General features: G+C 44.2%; 1 protein-coding gene across 8 annotated transcripts in view; it reads left to right on the top strand.

Moving 5' to 3' along the window:
* LOC139558594 (phosphoprotein associated with glycosphingolipid-enriched microdomains 1-like) overlaps positions 1-17,667 on the top strand; it is a 105,132-nt gene extending 87,465 nt beyond the window's left edge. For all 8 annotated transcript variants that reach the window (XM_071373811.1, XM_071373816.1, XM_071373810.1 and 5 more), the window contains 6 exons: positions 699-750; positions 4,015-4,117; positions 4,656-4,834; positions 4,958-5,449; positions 11,795-11,854; positions 12,980-17,667. In XM_071373811.1, the coding sequence (XP_071229912.1) occupies positions 699-750; positions 4,015-4,117; positions 4,656-4,834; positions 4,958-5,449; positions 11,795-11,854; positions 12,980-13,318 (1,225 nt within the window). In that variant the 3' untranslated portion in view covers positions 13,319-17,667. The remainder of the gene's footprint in view (positions 1-698; positions 751-4,014; positions 4,118-4,655; positions 4,835-4,957; positions 5,450-11,794; positions 11,855-12,979) is intronic.
* The last annotated feature ends 3,896 nt before the right edge of the window (positions 17,668-21,563 follow it).

A 21,563-nucleotide genomic window follows, 5' to 3' on the forward strand; every position in this document is an offset into this window, starting at 1 on the left:
CAGTCTGTATAATAGACTACATTATTACAGTCTGCATAATAGACTACATTATTACAGTCTGTATAATAGACTACATTATTACAGTCTGTATAATAGACTACATTATTACAGTCTGTATAATAGACTACATTATTACAGTCTGTAAAATAGACTACATTATTAAAGTCTGTATAATAGACTACATTATTACAGTCTGTATAATAGACTACATTATTACAGTCTGTATAATAGACTACATTATTACAGTCTGCATAATAGACTACATTATTACAGTCTGTATAATAGACTACATTATTAAAGTCTGCATAATAGACTACATTATTACAGTCTGTAAAATAGACTACATTATTACAGTCTGTATAATAGACTACATTATTACAGTCTGCATAATAGACTACATTATTACAGTCTGCATAATAGACTACATTATTACAGTCTGCATAATAGACTACATTATTACAGTCTGCATAATAGACTACATTATTACAGTCTGCATAATAGACTACATTATTAAAGTCTGTATAATAGACTACATTATTACAGTCTGTATAATAGACTACATTATTACAGTCTGTATAATAGACTACATTATTAAAGTTTGTAAATGCTTTAGCCCAGAGTCAATACATCAACTCAAAAGGCAGACAAAGTCAAAGTTTTAATCAACATCTCCCTTCTTCGTCCTTCTTCTTCTCCAGGCCAAAGACATCAAATGGCCGCCCAGTAGCCCACGAGAACCTCATGAATGGAGTGAGTCTGACTGAACTAAACAGATTTGCCACTTACTTCACTTAAAAACAGCCTTAATTAGTCTGCTATATCTGCAGAGGAGAGAATAGCTGTGAGTTGTGAGTTGAAGCTGTGTGTGTGTGTGTGTGTGTGTGTGTGTGTGTGTGTGTGTGTGTGTGTGTGTGTGTGTGTGTGTGTGTGTGTGTGTGTGTGTGTGTGTGTGTGTGTGTGTGTGTGTCGTCTCTCTCTCTCTCTCTCCCTGGGTGTTAGGTGGTGTAAAGCATGAGGCAGTCACATTAGCACCTATAATGATCACAGGGAGAGAGGGAAAGAGAGAGAGAGAGATGGACATGGCTTTAGCCGTATGAAGCCCTTAGTGCAGAACGGGATGGAGGGAGTCTATTGGATGGATGACCCAGGTCAAGAGTTCAGAGGTCAGCATTTTCCAGGAAGGAATGGACAGAAGGGAGACATGCATTCCAGAGGGGGGAAGGAGTATTAGTATAATGTGATGAATGCAGCCAAAATATTTACTCCCTCTATCGCGCACACACACACACACACACACACACACACACACACACACACACACACACACACACACACACACACACACACACACACACACACACACACACACACACACACACACACACACACACACACACACACACACACACAAACACACACACACACACACACACACATTAGCCCCTGTGTGGGAGTCATCATGTTGTGATCGTGGAGCGTGTCTAGTTATAAATGAGGCTTGGGATCTCTGCCAGCTCTGTGATTGACAGGTCTCAGCGGCACACACACACACACACACACACAAAGACACACACACGCATACACAAAGACACACACACACATACACACTGTGTGCGCTGGTCTGGAATCAGCACCAGGGACGTATCATTGCGCTGATTCTGTTGCAAAATGTTTCTTAAACGGAAGCAAACTGAATGAAACGGGTGAGGGACCTACCTGCATTTGTCCAGTAGAAACCCTCGTTTTAGTTGCAAACCATTTTGCAACTGTTTGGACTAATGATTGCACCCCAGATGTGAAGAATTTGTTCCACTTCGGTCTGCAGTATCTTCATATAAACTGAAATGTTCTCAGAGAAGAATCAGTATTTTCAGAACCACAATATTTCATTCACCTTTTATTTCACCTGTTCATAGTTTAGCTCATTAATTGCATAGTAAACTGTTTATTTCAATGGGATTCTGAATGTATATTGTGATTTATCGCACTATTCCCAGTCATTCCATGATAAGACCATCATGAGCATTAGCTATGGTACAGACTAAATTACACTTACAAGTTGTGGTTAGGTGAGATAAATAGCTCTCTTTAGAGAGAAACTGACATCGTCCTTTCATTATAATTACTTGCTGTCACACAGACACTCTTAAACCCTCTGGGGACGTGGCAACCTTTTTATCGCATACTTACAGTATCTGGAGAGTAACATTTACGCCGTCGGGCCTCGCCTGGGAAGTTATGGAGGACTTCACTTTAACCACAGACTGGCAGGTGGAATTGGTTCTTTGTCTTTTCCTCAGCAGATTGACCCCTTGTGTCTCTAGTCTATAGGAATGCCATCGGATTCAGCCTAGCAACAGTCATTATCAGACCCAGCCACCAGGTGGTGGTGGAGATCTCATGGTTACCTCTGTCCTTTGGTTTTTATGTCAGTGAGGTGACTGACAAACAATGCAAAGACCTGCAGTGTGGCTTAATGCCCATTTCTCCCATCACAATGTGCTGATGTTCATATGAATTGAGGTGTAATTGTGTAAAGGTATTATATTTGACCACAACCTCTCAGAATGAGGAGTAGGATGCCATTGATCTAATGTACAGTACCAGTCAAAAGTGTGGACACACCTACTAGTTCAAGGAGTTTTTCTTTATTTGTACTATTTTCTACATTGTAGAATAAACTATGAAATAGCACATATGGAATCATGTAGTAACCAACAAAGTGTAAAATTAACATTTTTCAAATTCTTCAAAGTAGCCACCCTTTGCCTTGATGACAGCTTTGCACACTCTTGGCATTCTCTCAACCAGCTTCATGAGGTAGTCACTTGGAATGCATTTCAATGTACAGGTGGGCCATGTTAAAAGTTAATTTGTGGAATTTATTTTCTACTTAATGCGTTTGAGCCAATCAGTTGTGTTGTGACAAAGTAGGATGGGTATATAGAAGATAGCCCTATTTGGTAAAAGACCGAGTCCATATTATGACAAGAATAGCTCAAATAAGCAAAGAGAAATGACAGTCCATCATTACTTTAAGACATGAAGGTCAGTCAATCTGGAACATTTCAAGTGCAGTCTCAAAAACCATCAAGCGCTATGATGAAACTGGCTCTCATGAGGACCGCCACAGGAAAGGAAGACCCAGAGTTACCTCTGCTGCAGTAGGTGAACGGATGATCTCTGCATGTGTGGTTCCCACCGTGAAACATGGAGGAGGAAGTGTGATGGTGTAGGGGTGCTTTGCTGGTGACACTGTCTGTAATTTATTTAGAATTCAAGGCAAACTTAACCAGCATGGTTACCACAACATTCTGCAGAGATATGCCATTCCATCAGGATTGCGCTTAGTGGGACTATCATTTGTTTTTCAATAGGACAATGGCCCAACACACCTCCAGGCTGTGTAAGGGCTATTTGACCAAGAACGAGAGTGATGGAGTGCTGCATCAGATGACCTGGCCTCCACAATCACCTGACCTCAACCCAATTGAGATGGTTTGGGATGAGTTGGACCGCAGAGTGAAGGAAAAGCAACCAACAAGTGCTCAGCATATGTGGGAACTCCTTCAAGACTGTTGGAAAAACATTCCAGGTGAATCTGGTTGAGAGAATGCCAAGAGTGTGCAAAGCTGTCATCAAGGCAAAGGGTGGCTACTTTGAAGAATCTCAAATATATTTTGATATGTTTAACACTTTTTTGGTTACTACATGATTCCATATGTTTTATTTCATGGTGTTGATGTTTTCACTATTATTCTACAATGTAGAAAATAGTACAAATAAAGAAATACCCTTGAATGAGTAGGTGTGTCCAAACTTTTGACTGGTACTGTATATATAATGTATATGACTCCACTTATCCAAAGTGACTTATAGTACAGCATGTGCATATATTTGTAGTATGTGTACTAACTGAACCACACAGGACCACACAGGGTAAAACTGATCCTAGACCTGTGTTTATAATAAGCCACATATCCCCATCCTAACCCAGTCTTTGTCGTTCTACAGGTGTCTGAGAGAGAGACATTTACCGGTAGTCAGTCTGTGGACAGCCCAGGGACTGACCTATTGGTGAGCAGCTCACACAACGGCCCACTAACCAGTGGTACAGGTAACACACACACGACGACCGCGTCTGCACGTGTTGTTTATTGTTTGTTGCCATTTCATTCATGACTTTATAAAAGAGTGTAATATTCATTAGGCATACAGACCATCTACATTTAGCCTATTCTTTACTTTACTTACTTGGCTAATCCATGAGGCATGTTCCACTAACAGTCTGGTAACAGGTATGTGTTGTAGCCAGCTCCCCTTGTTGGTTGTCATGCCAAATGCTAGGCCCGCTGGCATGACAACCAATGTTAAAGGAGTTAACCAAGGTACAAATAAGATCTATGAACGAACAGGCCGACTAGTCCAATTTGTCCACTGCAGCTTTCAAAGATGCAATGTTGTTGTTTAAGATTGAGGCTCCCCATACTCAAACTCTCTCTCTCTGTTAACCCAGCATAACCACGCACACACACCATCTCTTTTCCCTTTGTCGTGTCCAATTAAATTAAATCCAACCCAACTCAACAAAATTTTATTAAATTAAAATGAACTCAACTCAAATGTATTGATCCATCGTCCCCCAATGTTGACAGACACCCAGGACAGCAGTCCCCAGCCCTCTGAGGAGATGCTGTCCAGCCAGTCAGAGCTGCGGAGCTCCAAGTGTCCCCAGGACCGCCAGCTGCCCAGCATCCCACCCAACAGCGCCCTGAACGGGATGGGATCTTCCAGCGGACCCCTTCTCCCTCCCTCTGGAGACGGCACCTACGAGGTATTAGGGATTGTTGTTGTTGATGTTATTATGTATTTATTTGACTTGTGTTTGTATGGTTGTACTGTATGGACCCAGGAAGACTAGTCCTCATAAGACAGCTGTCTTAACCAACTCAACTAGGTGGTGAAGGAGAGAGGTGGCGACTTGACGGCGTCCCGGGACGTAAGCGTTGAGGACTCCCTGTACGAGACAGTCAAAGAGTTGAAGGACCATCCAGGAAGCATGGCTGCAGGTCTACCCAACGGACACGGTACTACGTCCCCCCTCAGCCCTGATGACAATGAAATTTCCCACAACCACCTCCCACCTCCCAACAACCCTCCAGCCCTCCACAACGGCCACCTCAGCCCCGGCACCCCAGAACGGGGGCCCCTGTGCGCGGGAGTGGAGTACGCCTCAGTGAATCTGAACAAGAAGAGCCGTTACAGTGCAGACCTGGAGACCAGGCGCTCAGCCACCATCGCTGCAGCTGTGAACCCCACAGAGGAGCCCGAGGAGGAGGACAGACCCCCGCCTGTACCTGACAAGGTGCTGGATGAGAACGACAACCAGCCTACCATGATGGACGCAGGAGCGGTGGTGGTACTGGGGGCCGCGTTACAAAACGGAGAGGTGAGGATCGTGTTTATCTATTGTCGTGTCTTTGGCATCATTAAACTGAATACTTTTTTATCAAATAACTCTCTGTAATTAGTATTACGCGATTAATTACTGATTAATCATGTAACTGTAATTAACTAGGAAGTCGGGGCACCAAGGAAAATATTCAGATTACAAAGTTATAATATTTGTTTAATATCTGATCAATTAGTCTTCGAATTAATGAATTATTATTTACCTCACGTCAGTCTCATTCCAAACGTCGTAAATTGTTGGTTATCTGCACGAACCCAGTCTTCACTATGAGTCATCCATACATCAATTGTCTTCAAATATTTATTTACTAACTAAGTACTCACAGAAATGCATAACAAACAGTAGATATGGTTACAAGGAAATGATAGCGGATGTGCCCTAGTGGGCTAAACCGGCATGGCGGCTTGTTAGACAGAGTGATAATCATAACAATTGAAATGCTAATCCTTTGCAAATGAACGCTCACTCATTCGGGAACAGCTGCAATCAATATATATATATTTACGCTCAGTGTGTCGTCGGGATCTTTGTTGAGAAGTTAGTTTCTGTTGGAGAGTCTGTCCGCCCTCTCTCTCTCTCAGTCGTGGTTAGGATGGATAGTTCAGAGTGACATTAATTCATGTCGTTATAGAATAGATGTTTTGGCTGTTGTCGGTCTTCGCGTTCAATGATACCGAATTCCTAGCTGCAGACTAGTAATTAATATCAAAGACTTGTTCTTATTCTGTCGGTATCGATAGGCTAAGATTTTAACCACGTGGTATGGTTAAAAGATTCAGCCATCTACTCAAACCTTAGCTTATACTCAGGTTTATGGTCTCCTCTCAAACCTTGGCCCTCTCGTTATCGAGGTAAGCTGGTCTGGTGATAGAAAACCCGGGTTGGGGTTTTATTCGGAAGAGCAGAAAAGGGCCTGTCCCAGGACGCAAGACCATAACTGTGCTCGTGGGCGGTTCTCTGATTTAGTGAAACTCCAAAGGGAATTGGAGTTTCCTTCATTAAACAGTCCAAATCACATTACACAATTTCACAAACAGTATCATCCTCATTCATCTTATACAACAATTAGATATCATATCTGAGGCTATTGTATAAACAGCGTTATGGTAATGTGGCCGTATTGTCTCTCATGAGTTTCACAAAATTGTACCAAATGGACCAGTTCGTAGCTGGATTCTTCACCGATCTTTTATACGTTCTCCAGAACATAAATACTGTTCAGACCTCCAGTTCTGTGAGGTGGAAGAAATTCCTTTGTTCTCTCTATGAAAACTCCCTCTCTCTCTATACTGTGGCCATGAGGAGATAATCTCCTCCAGGAATTTACGACCTGAGGTTGCAGCAGCCTGAGTGTAGGAGACAGAGAGAGGGGGATGGTGCTCGCTGTACCCAAAGAGGGAAACGTCATGACACTATGTTTGTGAGGGTGAAATACAGTACTTATACAGTAGAAAGACAGCTCAACTGATTCCTGACTAGATGTATTGATTCAGCTGTGAGCCACAAGTTAGAGTAGAAAGCAGAACAATGGGAAGAGCGTCTCTCCGTCTCTCCGTCTCTCCGTCTCTCCGTCTCTCCGTCTCTCCGTGTCTCCGTGTCTCCGTGTCTCCGTGTCTCCGTCTCTCCGTCTCTCCGTCTCTCTGTCTCTCTGTGTCTCTGTCTCTCTGTCTCTCTGTGTCTCTGTCTCTCTGTCTCTCTGTCTCTCTGTGTCTATGTCTCTCTGTCTCTCTGTGTCTCTGTCTCTCTGTCTCTCTGTCTCTGTCTCTCTGTGTCTCTGTCTCTCTGTCTCTCTGTGTCTCTGTCTCTCTGTGTCTCTGTCTCTCTGTCTCTCCGTCTCTCTGTGTCTGATCGGCATTATGAGGTAGAGAGAAAGAGCAGGGAGAGAGAGAAAGAGCAAAGAGAGGAAGAGAGAGAGCGAAAGAAGAGATGGAGATGGAGAGAGAGTGAACAGTGCCATAAAAATAAAGCGGAGGAGAAGAGGTTGAAGAGTTGTAGTACTGGAGTCCGGTCCTAAGACCCCATATTGAGACCCCATATTGAGACCTCATATTGAGACCACAGATTGAGACCACGTATTGAGACCCCATGAGACCACATATTGAGAACACATATTGAGACCACATATTGAGACCACATATTGAGACCACGTATTGAGAACTCATATTGAGACCCCGTATTGAGACCACATATTGAGACCCCATATTGAGACCACAGATTGAGAGCACATATTGAGACCTCATATTGAGACCACAGATTGAGAGCACATATTGAGACCTCATATTTGAGAGCACATATTTGAGACCACATATTGAGACCCCATATTGAGACCACAGATTGAGAGCACATATTGAGACCTCATATTTGAGAGCACATATTTGAGACCACATATTGAGACCACATATTGAGACCCCATATTGAGTGTCTTGGTCTTGTCTTTTAGCAGGGGAGACTGGGGGAAGGGTTTGTGAGTCGCACGCTGTCTAAGGGGAGACGGGGAAATTGTAACATGTGTAGTATTTTTATCCATTATTTAGTGATCATTAATAGACTGGCTCTCTATTTGCCTTCAACATGTATTTTTCTCACCATTCTGAATGGTTAAAGAATCCATATGTTGTTCTGAAATATTAAAGACATGCTTCAGTACTTTGGCTACTAGTGCGTATCTTTTAAACCTCCTGTTTTGGTTTGTGTCAAGGTGTAGTTCTTACATGCATAATCTATGAGAAGAATTACTGTTTTACCTCAAATAGCTACGAAATCCCTAGTTTGAAAGCGACTGTTTTCTGTAAACTGTGCAGTGCCATTTTCCCTACATTTACCCCCACGGAGTACCAGAGAATATCTTTAACACAGAAACACTGTACATGTTGAGCTCTTATTATGGTGCGATCTGACAAAATTACAAACATGATCTTGAATTGAACTCTCATTGTTCTGGTCTCTGTCTTGACTTGGACTTGTCCCCTTTCGCCCCTGTCACAGGCCAGCTCCAGCCGTCCAGCCAATCAGCTAATCAGTTGTGAAAATGTTGAATCTCCAACCGTCCAGCCAATCAGCTAATCAGTAGTGAAAATGTTGAATCTCCAACCGTCCAGCCAATCAGCTAATCAGTAGTGAAAATGTTGAATCTCCAACCGTCCAGCCAATCAGCTAATCAGTAGTGAAAATGTTGACGCTCCAGCCATCCAGCCAATCAGCCAATCAGCGAATCATTAATAACAGTGTTGACGCTCCAACTGTCCAGCCAATCAGCTAATCATTAATAACAGTGTTGACGCTCCAACTGTCCAGCCAATCAGCTAATCGGTAATAAGTGTGTTGCATTGGACAGCAGGTGACGCCTAGCCCAGTTGGACCCTCTGATGAAATATTGAACCAACCACGGAGCTGTGCTGGGCTGGGCTACCTACACTCCCAAAGCCTGTTCCGTCCTCCAGTGTCAGAATCTGGAGTCAGCATTAATTCTGTTCTTCGCCTCTACCCCCACTTTGCCTTTTACACGTATTACACACGTATGAATGGAATCGCTTGGATACACATTTGCAGACACCCTGAGGCTGATTTAAGGTTAACCCGTAACGTTCTTTATTCTCTGTGGCGGTGCGCCGGTGTGACTGGGGTTGGCTGGTGATTTGTCTTGTCAGACCGACAGGGTAATGCGTGTGGTAATGCATGCAAAGCAGTGTGGAGAGGAGAGGAGTGGAGGAGGGGATGAGAAGGGAGATGAGATGAGGAGAGGGGAAAAGCCTGGTGAGATCCAGCTGCCCACCGTCAGTCTGACAAACCTGGCAGAGATGAAGGATGACGCTCGGTGTGTGTGTGTGTGCGGGTGCGTGTGCGTGTGCGTGCGTGTGTGTGTGTGTTTAAGTCTGCTGGGTTCTCCCTCAGACTCTCAGCAAACACACACACACACATGATTTTGCTTTGTTCAACACTCTGCAATCTGCTCTTCTGCTCTGTAACACAGCTATTGAGCCATAATAACCAGAAATGACTGTTCTGTTGTCTGGAATAATTTGACTTTGCGTCACCCGTGGCCTTAGAAGCTTTTGATTTACACTGAGGAAATGTAATTGACCTTGCCAGTCACTAGTGTGGCGCTCACAAGGGGCCATTCTCTTAGATAAACTGCTATTCAGCATGTCAACTGTGGAGTTGTCTGTCAGCAAAGGGATAGAGATTGATTATTTTTTAGAACCACACACAAACCACACACATTCTCTGGCTGACTGACTGACACATTGGCATGTTAGAATTCGGTCCTCCATCATCAGTCTGCCATAGTAGATGTCCTGTCTATCAGTCCTTACCCCTAACTACCTTGATACATTCTCATCAATAGTACATGTCAGTCCTTACCCCTCACTACCTTGATACATTCTCATCAATATGACATATTAACTGAGCCAAGGACCATCTTAACATGCAACATTTTCACACAGTTTTTCCTGAGGAAATCACATCAAATTGTATTGGTCACGTACACATGGATAGCAGATGTTAATGCGAGTGTAGCAAAATGCTTGTGCTTCTAGTTCCGACAGAGCGGTAATATCTAACAAGTAATCTAACAATTCCCCAACAACTACCTAATACACACAAATCTAAAGGGGTGAATGAGAAATATATGGATGAACGATGGCCGAGCGGCATAGGCAAGGTGCAATAGATGGTATAAAATACAGTATATACATATGATGAGTAATGTAAGATATGTAAACATTATTAAAGTGGCATTATTTAAAGTGGTATTGTTTAAAGTGGCTAGTGATCCATTTATTAAAGTGGCCAGTGATTGGGTCTCAGTGTAGGCAGCAGCCTCTCTGAGTTAGTGATTGATGTTTAGCAGTCTGATGGCCTTGAGATAGAAGCTGTTTTTCAGTCTCTCTGTTCCAGCTTTGATGCACCTGTACTGACCTCGCTTTCTGGATGGTAGTGGGGTGAACAGGCCGTGGCTCGGGTGGTTGTTGTCCTTGATGATCTTTTTGGCCTTCCTGTGACATCGGGTGGTGAAGGTGTCCTGGAGGGCAGGTAGTTTGCCCCCGGTGATGCGTTGTGCAGACCTCACTACCCTCTGGAGAGCCTAGCGGTTGAGGGCGGTGCAGTTGCCGTACCAGGCGGTGATACAGCCTGACAGGATGCTCTCGATTGTGCTTCTGTAAATTTTGTCAGGGTTTTGGGTGACAAGCCAAATTTCTTCAGCCTCTTGAGGTTGAAGAGGCGCTGTTGCGCCTTCTTCACCACACTGTCTGTCTGGGTGGACCATTTCAGTTTGTCTGTTTGAGCATGAAAGTGACTTGACAAAGAACCACTCTGGTCCCTAGTTTTCAGCTATAGTATGGTCAGGAAAAATGACCTGACTGCCATATCTAGGAACCAGTCTTCTTCTGGTCAAGTGGTGTAGTCAGGAACAATTCCTGGTTGTAGTCAGGAACAACTCCTGGTTGTAGTCAGGAACAATTCCTGGTTGTAGTCAGGAACAACTCCTGGTTGTAGTCAGGAACAATTCCTGGTTGTAGTCAGGAACAACTCCTGGTTGTAGTCAGGAACAACTCCTGGTTGTAGTCAGGAACAACTCCTGGTTGTAGTCATGAAACTACTTACAGTACTTAACTGTACTGGCACTTTAATTTGTAAAGCCACGTGGGCAAAGACTTTAGGGACACTGAATTAGAACAGACTAACATTACGAGAGACACATGGAGGCTCGTTGATGACAGGGGCAAGAGCTTGTCTTCATGATTCCACACCGCTGCGCTCCAAGGCAATCAAATGAATTGGTTCGCTAATTAAGCCAAAAAAAATAAAAGCAAATCTGTTGAGTTTTGACAATGTGCATCCGTAGAGTAATCATATCGATTCAGTGCCCTCTGAGGCAGAAACAAAGTCCCCACCAACGCCTGTGTAAAGATTTACGTCTTACATGTCCTCATACGGTATGTCCTTGACCAAGTGAAAGATGGATTTTAAAACAGGCTCCATCCTCACAGTACCGCCAACCTCTATGAGACGTGAAGTAGCAGCTAGCCAGTCACCATCTCTGATATTGACATTGTCTTTAGACACCACAGAGAGGTGTTCTTCATGTCTGTCAGCGATGTGTTGTTGATGAATGACTCTCTCCACCGGTCATAAGGGACAGGATATAGCAGCTATATACAATAACACTGCTAAAGGATTGACTAAATAATATACACCTGCTCAACTCAAATGTGTTAAGTACTGTATGCACAACCACAACACAGCACATTGGTTTTATGACGAGTGTTAATGAGCTGTAAAGTCTGAATGTGAGTTTTTGTTTTCCTCTCTATACAGTTTGACTTTCCACTGTCTACCTCACCGTGGCGAGACAACCCTGTGGTGTCAGAGAGCGAGGTAAGATGGTGGCTCTCCGCTGAACTCCCTATCCTGTTCTCATTCCCCTATTGATGCTTATAAAGTATATGGATCACTTGTAACAGAGATGTCAGTCTCACTGTGACCTCACCTGGTTATTAGATATGTCAGTCTCACTGTGACCTCACCTGGTTATTAGATATGTCAGTCTCACTGTGACCTCACCTGGTTATTAGATATGTCAGTCTCACTGTGACCTCACCTGGTTATTAGATATGTCAGTCTCACTGTGACCTCACCTGGTTATTAGATATGTCAGTCTCACTGTGACCTCACCTGGTTGTTAGATATGTCAGTCTCACTGTGATCTCACCTGGTTATTAGATATGTCAGTCTCACTGTGACCTCACCTGGTTGTTAGATATGTTAGTCTCACTGTGAACTCACCTGGTTATTAGATATGTCAGTCTCACTGTGACCTCACCTGGTTATTAGATATGTCAGTCTCACTGTGACCTCACCTGGTTATTAGATATGTCAGTCTCACTGTGACCTCACCTGGTTATTAGATATGTCAGTCTCACTGTGACCTCACCTGGTTATTAGATATGTCAGTCTCACTGTGACCTCACCTGGTTGTTAGATATGTCAGTCTCACTGTGATCTCACCTGGTTATTAGATATGTCAGTCTCACTGTGACCTCACCTGGTTGTTAGATATGTTAGTCTCACTGTGAACTCACCTGGTTATTAGATATGTCAGTCTCACTGTGACCTCACCTGGTTATTAGATATGTCAGTCTCACTGTGACCTCACCTGGTTATTAGATATGTCAGTCTCACTGTGACCTCACCTGGTTGTTAGATATGTCAGTCTCACTGTGATCTCACCTGGTTATTAGATATGTCAGTCTCACTGTGACCTCACCTGGTTGTTAGATATGTCAGTCTCACTGTGACCTCACCTGGTTATTAGATATGTCAGTCTCAATGTGATCTCACCTGGTTATTAGATATGTCAGTCTCACTGTGACCTCACCTGGTGATTAGAAATGTCAGTCTCACTGTGACGTAAATAAAACAAAGGCCTTTGATGTTCACACTGACTGCACACTGACTGCACCCCCCCCCCCCCCCCCTTCTCTCCCCTCTGTCTCTCTCCAGCTGTCAGACATGTACTCCATGGTGGGGAAGCCAGGACTAGATGTGGAGGAGAAGGAGAGTGACTACAGCAGCATTGCTGATATCAAGGGTCTGGTCCCCGAGTATTCCTCCAGTGATCTCTATGCTACCGTCAGTGACATCTACCCCCAGCCCAGAGAGGGGGAGTCAGACCCCCAGGGACCCCCCACAGAGAGCATCGAGCCTGGCAAAGAGATCATCCACATCCCTAAGACTGACAGTGGAGAGGACTTGGGGCTGGGGAACCAGGTTCAGGAGCCAGACTATGAGAGTGTAGGTGAGCTGGCCCTTGGGTTGAACAGGGAGAGCTCCCGTCTCTGACTGCCTATGGGCCCTAAAGCCTGAGTCTCTGGGGCCTCACCCTCCACCCCAGCCATTAGCCTAACTCCTAGCCTCACTCTCAACCCCAGCCATTAGCCTAACTCCTAGCCTCACCCTCAACCCCAGCCATTAATCTCACTTCTAGCCTCACCCTCAACCCCAGCCATTAATCTCACTCCTAGCCTCAACCCCATCCCAGCCATTAGCCTAACTCCTAGCCTCACCCTCAACCAAAGCCATTAGCCTAACTCCTAGCCTCACTCTCAACCCCAGCCATTAGCCTAACTCCTAGCCTCACTCTCAACCCCAGCCATTAGCCTAACTCCTAGCCTCACTCTCAACCACAGCCATTAGCCTAACTCCTAGTCTCACTCTCAACCCCAGCCATTAACCTAACTCCTAGCCTCACCCTCAACCCCAGCCATTAGCCTAACTCCTAGCCTCACCCTCAACCCCAGCCATTAGCCTAACTCCTAGCCTCACCCTCAACCCCAGCCATTAGCCTAACTCCTAGTCTCACTCTCAACCCCAGCCATTAATCTCACTTCTAGCCTCAACCCCAGCCATTAACCTAACTCCTAGCCTCACTCTCAACCCCAGCCATTAGCCTAACTCCTAGTCTCACCCACAACCCCAGCCATTAGCCTAACTCCTAGCCTCACCCTCAACCCCAGCCATTAGCCTAACTCCTAGCCTCAACCCCAGCTATTAGCCTAACTCCTAACCTCACTCTCAACCCCAGCCGTTAGCCTAACTCCTAGCCTCAACCCCAGCCATTAGCCTAACTCCTAGCCTCAACCCCAGCCGTTAGCCTAACTCCTAGCCTCACTCTCAACCCCAGCCGTTAGCCTAACTCCTAACCTCACCCTCAACCCCAGCCGTTAGCCTAACTCCTAACCTCACTCTCAACCCCAGCCATTAACCTAACTCCTAGCCTCAACCCCAGCCATTAGCCTAACTCCTAGCCTCAACCCCAGCCGTTAGCCTAACTCCTAGCCTCACTCTCAACCCCAGCCGTTAGCCTAACTCCTAACCTCACCCTCAACCCCAGCCGTTAGCCTAACTCCTAGCCTCACCCTCAACCCCAGCCGTTAGCCTAACTCCTAGTCTCACTCTCAACCCCAGCCATTAGCCTAACTCCTAGCCTCAACCCCAGCCATTAGCCTAACTCCTAGCCTCAACCCCAGCCATTAGCCTAACTCCTAACCTCACCCTCAACCCCAGCCATTAGCCTAACTCCTAACCTCACCCTCAACCCCAGCCATTAGCCTAACTCCTAACCTCACCCTCAACCCCAGCCGTTAACCTAACTCCTAACCTCACTCTCAACCCCAGCCATTAGCCTAACTCCTAACCTCACTCTCAACCCCAGCCGTTAGCCTAACTCCTAGCCTCACCCTCAACCCCAGCCGTTAGCCTAACTCCTAGCCTCAACCCCAGCCGTTAGCCTAACTCCTAGCCTCACCCTCAACCCCAGCCGTTAGCCTAACTCCTAGCCTCAACCCCAGCCGTTAGCCTAACTCCTAGCCTCACCCTCAACCCCAGCCGTTAGCCTAACTCCTAGCCTCAACCCCAGCCGTTAGCCTAACTCCTAGCCTCACCCACAACCCCAGCCGTTAGCCTAACTCCTAGCCTCAACCCCAGCCGTTAGCCTAACTCCTAGCCTCACCCACAACCAGCAGCCCTGATGTGAGGGACACCACCACATGGTTCTGAACTACAACCTTCAACCCTACCATCTATCACCAATTCAGGGTTTCCGCTCACTGCCCCCTCAGTGCAGTTTGGGTGCGCCCACCGCCCAAGGTTATCTGATTGAACTATAATCTTAACTCGCCCTCGTCTATTCATGGTGCCCTTAAATTACAATGTACGCAGGGTGCTGTCATTTCGTTGATATCTGAACTATGAAATCACCGTCCATTGTCAAGTTATTGGCCTCCGTCCTCTTTGTTATCATTCGACTGCTGTCAATGTGGGAAGGGAAGGGAAAGGACATGAATTAAATGCACTAGATTATCCATCACCATCATAATCACTTTATCAGACTACAGAGTGATCCATTCCTAGGCATTTATAACCAGTCATTACAAATTGAGTTGATGTTATAAGGCTGGTGAGAAGCTGACTGGCCAGTTACATTTGTCAGTGCCTTTTGATTGAAAACCACTGAGTCTTTGTGCCATAATGTCGTTCTATAAAGGTATGAGTTAAAGGTTTCCCCACAATGTAGTGGCACTTTTTATATCCTCCGTTCTTCCTTCCTAGTGCCCCGTTTCATTCAGAAATTCATGCGAGATATGACAGATATGGGCGATATGAGAGATGTGGGCGATATGCTAGATATGACAGATATCAGAGATATGGGCGATATGATAGATATGTGAGATATGAGATCTATGAGAGATATGGGCGATATGAGAGATATGGGCGATATGAGAGATATGAGAGATATGAGAAATATGTGAGATATGTGTACTTACATACTATTGACAAAATAAGTAGCAGCAAGTCAGGCATCTAGCAGCAAGTTTAGACATCTAAACTCGAAATAGAACGGCTTGTTTTAGTTTCTAAAGCATTTAAAAAACATTTCACATGTCAACCGTTTGATCAAATTCCTATTTATTTCAAGATGATGGATCATTGTGTGATTTAAAGGATATCAGGAAGGGCGTTTGTTTATGAGGGAAACTTTAAGAGCTTTTGTTCTGTACATGGGATAAAGAGAAGAAGAAGTGGGTTGCCGTGGTAATAAAGTAGTAGTCAAGGTACTCATAAATGATTGTGACTTTTTAAAAAGGACTTATTTGTTCAAAAACAAGACAAACAATGGTGAGACCATATCTATCAATGTTTTGATTTCTTCTTAAAATCTTGTGAGAATTGTTCAACTCAGTTGTTTTTCTTTTTTATATTTCTTCACAGGATTCAAAATGTATTTAAAATACTTGTATTCTCTCAATGTGACAATATGCAACAGCAAAACTGTGTGTGTTAATGCATCTGATTTGATGAAGGTGTATATTATGTGTTTGAATAGAGTGTTTATGTTTCTGCTTACCCTAATGTACGGTCTGTATTAATATGTTAGAAAATTATTCTAAAGCACAATGTGTCAAAAACGTTATGGTACAGCTTGTGTACAGAGCTTATAGCAGCTTCATCCTAAATACACTGAGTGGACAAAACATTAGGAATAACTTCCTAGTATTGAGTTACACCTCTTTTTGCCCTCAGAACAGCCTCAATTCGTCAGGGCATGGACTCTACAGGTGGGTGGTGGACCATTCTTGATACACACAGGAAACTGTTGAGCGTGAAAAACCCAGCAGCGTTGCAGTTCTTGACACACTCAAACCGGTGCGCCTGGCACCTACTACCATACCCCCGTTCAAAGGCACTTACATTTTTTGTCTTGCACATTCACCCTCATAATGGCACCCATACACAATCCATGTCTCAATTGTCTCAAGGCTTAAAAATCCTTCTAAACCGGTCTCCTCCCCTTCATCTACACTGATTGAAGTAGATTTAACAAGTGACATTAATAAGGGATCATAGCTTTCACCTGGTCAGTCTATGCCATGGAAAGAGCAGGTGTTCCTAATGTTTTGTTCACTCAGTGTATCTACCCCTTCATGGGCACAATTTGAATATTTTAACTAGCACTATTACAGCAGCATGTGACGACATGCCAACCGAGGCCTGTATATAGTTAGAGAACTATTTTATCCATTTATTACACAGTTATTGTATGAATTTGCGAATGGTAAAGTATATTTTGTGGTATGTATGACTGTGATGTGGACTGGTTTATAGTGGCTATGAAACGACCTACAGTACAGTAAGTCCATGGTGTCATTTGAAAGGTATTCAATAGGAAAAGTGGCCCCTCACTCAGACTGTGACCCAACTATTGTTGATAAGATACCGTTTGTGATTGAATGGTGGCTCACAAATGTTTTGGCTTCTGTATTCTGTTTAATTAACAGGACACCAACCCATTGGTTATTTTGTTCTGTCATTTTATTAATATGGTACATTGTGGTGTTTTAAAGCTTTTTAAAACATGAAGGTTAAAGCTGCTACTTTTTATTTTTAATAAGAACAGAAAATTAATTAATGTCCGAATGAATATTGTTGTGTGGTGTTTATTTTCAGACTAACCGAGTCAATTCTGACTGTGAATAACTAGCTATTGCATTGATGATATCTACATTCGACAGGAAAACACTGATAGTAGCTTATTTTCCATCCCATTTCTCTGTTATCTCAATATTGCACATTATTGTTGTACGCAGAGTGAGTGAGTGCATATTTCATTAAACATGTTTGAGTTTGTATAAGCTTGTTGACGACAAATCCAGCACCCAGGTTGACTGATATTAGATTCATGAATGATATTCAATAAGGAGAGAAAGGACTGATCCCATTAAATTAGCCACAATTGATAAATGTGCATTAAAGATGATACACATTTCAGTAAGAGAGAAAAGCAGGTGCCTTCCCAACACACTACATTTACACACATCTTATAGCGTAATTGTCTTTGTGATTAACTTGAAATAACGTGATACATGTTCTTCCGTCCAGATTCCAGATTAGTTCATGTAGCAGGGGAAGGCTGTCAGTAAAACATAATGGTGTCGCTACAAATACCATAACAAACGGTCTGTCAGAGAGGAACGGTAGCGCCGAATCTCAAAACCAGCGGTACCAAACACACACACACACACACACACACACACACACACACACACACACACACACACACACACACACACACACACACACACACACACACACACACACACACACACACATACACACACACACACACATACACACACACATACACACACACACACACGCTCTGACAGGTGAGTGGGTTAGGGGGGGTGGGGGTGGGGCACCCGGGCATGGAGAGAAGGTCACCATAGTATCGCCCACTCTAATAATGAGACATAGCAGCCTCTCATTCAGCTCACTCTAATAATGATACGTAGCAGCCTCTCATTCAGCCCACTCTAATAATGAGACGTAGCAGCCTCTCATTCAGCCCACTCTAATAATGAGACGTAGCAGCCTCTCATTCAGCCCACTCTAATAATGAGACGTAGCAGCCTCTCATTCAGCCCACTCTAATAATGAGACGTAGCAGCCTCTCATTCAGCTCACTCTAATAATGAGACGTACCACCCTCTCATTCAGCCCACTCTAATAATGAGACGTAGCAGCCTCTCATTCAGCCCACTCTAATAATGAGACGTAGCAGCCTCTCACTCAGCCCACTCTAATAATGAGACGTAGCAGCCTCTCATTCAGCCCACTCTAATAATGAGACGTAGCAGCCTCTCATTCAGCTCACTTTAATAATGAGACGTAGCAGCCTCTCATTCAGCCCACTCTAATAATGAGACGTAGCAGCCTCTCATTCAGCCCACTCTAATAATGAGACATAGCAGCCTCTCATTCAGCCCACTTTAATAATGAGACGTAGCAGCCTCTCATTCAGCCCACTTTAATAATGAGACGTAGCAGCCTCTCATTCAGCCCACTTTAATAATGAGACGTAGCAGCCTCTCATTCAGCCCACTCTAATAATGAGACGTAGCAGCCTCTCATTCAGCCCACTTTAATAATGAGACGTAGCAGCCTCTCATTCAGCCCACTCTAATAATGAGACGTACCACCCTCTCATTCAGCTCACTTTAATAATGAGACGTACCACCCTCTCATTCAGCCCACTCTAATAATGAGACGTAGCAGCCTCTCATTCAGCCCACTCTAATAATGAGACGTAGCAGCCTCTCATTCAGCCCACTCTAATAATGAGACGTAGCAGCCTCTCATTCAGCCCACTCTAATAATGAGACGTAGCAGCCTCTCATTCAGCCCACTCTAATAATGAGACGTAGCAGCCTCTCATTCAGCTCACTTTAATAATGAGACGTAGCAGCCTCTCATTCAGCTCACTTTAATAATGAGACGTACCACCCTCTCATTCAGCTCACTTTAATAATGAGACATAGCAGCCTCTCATTCAGCTCACTCTAATAATGAGACAATACATTCTCAACAAGCAGCAGAGGATTCCTTACCATCGTCTTTCATTGTGGTGACTGTCTCCCAAATGGCACACCTATTGCCTATATGGTGCGCTACTTAGGGCTCTGGTCAAAAATAGTGCACTATGAAGGCATAGGGAACCGGTTGTCATTTGGGATACATCCAGAGCAATGCTTTCTTTGGCAGTTATGTGCACATCTCTCATAAGATTCCGTCTGGCTTCATGTGTATGCATGTAAATATTTTATGACCATAAATGGAAAATATTAAAACATACAGTATATAACAAGTAAATGTGTTTTTTTTTATTCATGAAGAAAGCTCTCAGAAGAGAATGGTGTTTTTATACGTTTAAGCTGCTACATTGATTGGCTATTTGCAACAGTATTGCATTTATTGTTTGTACGTCTGGTTTGTCATGTTAGCTGTAAAACAGGCTCATATGCAGCATTAATACATGCAAAATAGTTGTATCTGGGTTTTTATCTGGGTGGAAATGGTGTTAGGCCTACTCTGACCAAAAGATGGAGAAGTATTACAGTAGGTAGCACTTTCATTTCACAGCAGGCCTACACATTCTGAGGAACTGAAAGGGAAATATCCAAAGCACTGCTAGACCCCACTTATACTACACTGCATGACCAACAGTTTGTGGACACCTGAACATCTCATTCCAAAATCATGGGCATTAATATGGAGTTGGTCCCCCCCTTTGCTGCTATGATAGCCTCCAATTTTTTGCGAAGGCCTTCCAGTAGATGTTGGAACATTGCTGCGGGGACTTGCTTCCATTCAGCCTTACGAGCATTAGTGAGGTCATGCACTGATGTTGGGCGATTAGGCCTGGCTCGCAGTCGGCATTCCAGTTCATCCCAAAGGTGTTCGATAGGGTTGAGGTCAGGGTTCTGTGAAGGCCTGTCAAGATGTCAAGTTCTTCCACACCGATCTTGACAAACCATTTCTGTATGGACCTCGCTTTGTGCACGGGGACATTGCCATACTAAAACAGGAAAGGGCCTTCCCCGAACTGTTGCCACAGTTGGAAGCACAGAATCGTCTATAATGTCATTCTATGCTGTAGCATTAAGATTTCCCTTCACTGGAACTAAGGAGCCTGAACCATAAAAAACAGCCCAGACCATTATTCCTCCTCCACCAAACTTTACAGTTGGCACTATGCATTAGTATTCTCTTGGCAACCGCCAAACCCAGTTTCGTTCATTAGACTGCCAGATGGCGACTCGTGATTCACCACTCCAGAGAACGCATTTCCACTGCTCCAGAGTCCAATGGCGGCGAGCTTTACACCACGTTCGGCATTGCACATGGGGATCTTAGGCTTGTGTACGGCTGCTTGGCCATGGAAACCCATTTCATGAAGCTCCCGACGAACAGTTCTTGTGCTGATATTTCTTCCAGAGGCAGTTTGGAACTCGGTAGTGAGTGTTGCAACCGAGGTTAGATGTTTTTACGCGCTTCATGCTTCAGCACTCGACGGTTCTGTTCTGTGAGTCTGTGTGGCCTACCACTTTGCGGCTGAGCCGTTGTTGCTCCTAGACATTTCCACTTCACAATAACTGCACTTACAGTTGACCTGCTCTAGCAGGGCAGAAATAGTTGGAACGGTGGCATTCTATGATGGTGTCACGTTGCAAGTCACTGATCTCTTCAGTATGGCCATTCTACTGCCAACGTTTGTCTAAGGAGATTGCATGGCTGTGTGCTGTATCAGTATCTGGTGTGGCTGAAATAGCCGAATCCACTCATTTGAAGGGGTGTCCACATATATCAGGTATTCTGTTTAGTTGGCTTCTTAGCCTACCCAGCCTATCTTAGCCTACCCAGCCTATCTTAGCCTACCCAGCCTATCTTAGCCTACCCAGACTATCTTAGCCTACCCAGCCTATCGAACACAGTGCCTTATAAAGTGCAACCAATTATTGTTGTAGCTCACTTGGATAGGCTTATGATCATTTCACCCTAGAATGTGAATCTTGCTTGATTTTGTGTGACTATGGCGATGGAGAGATTTCTGACCCATTTTTTCTGATAGTCATCATCAAATGAATTACTTTATTATTATTTGACCCTGCTGGTCATCTATGAACATTTGAACATCTTGGCCATGTTCTGTTATAACCTCCACCTGGCACAGCCAGAAGAGGACTGGCCA

Source organism: Salvelinus alpinus, chromosome 29 (genome assembly GCF_045679555.1).
Source record: "Salvelinus alpinus chromosome 29, SLU_Salpinus.1, whole genome shotgun sequence".
Lineage (NCBI taxonomy): Eukaryota > Metazoa > Chordata > Actinopteri > Salmoniformes > Salmonidae > Salvelinus > Salvelinus alpinus.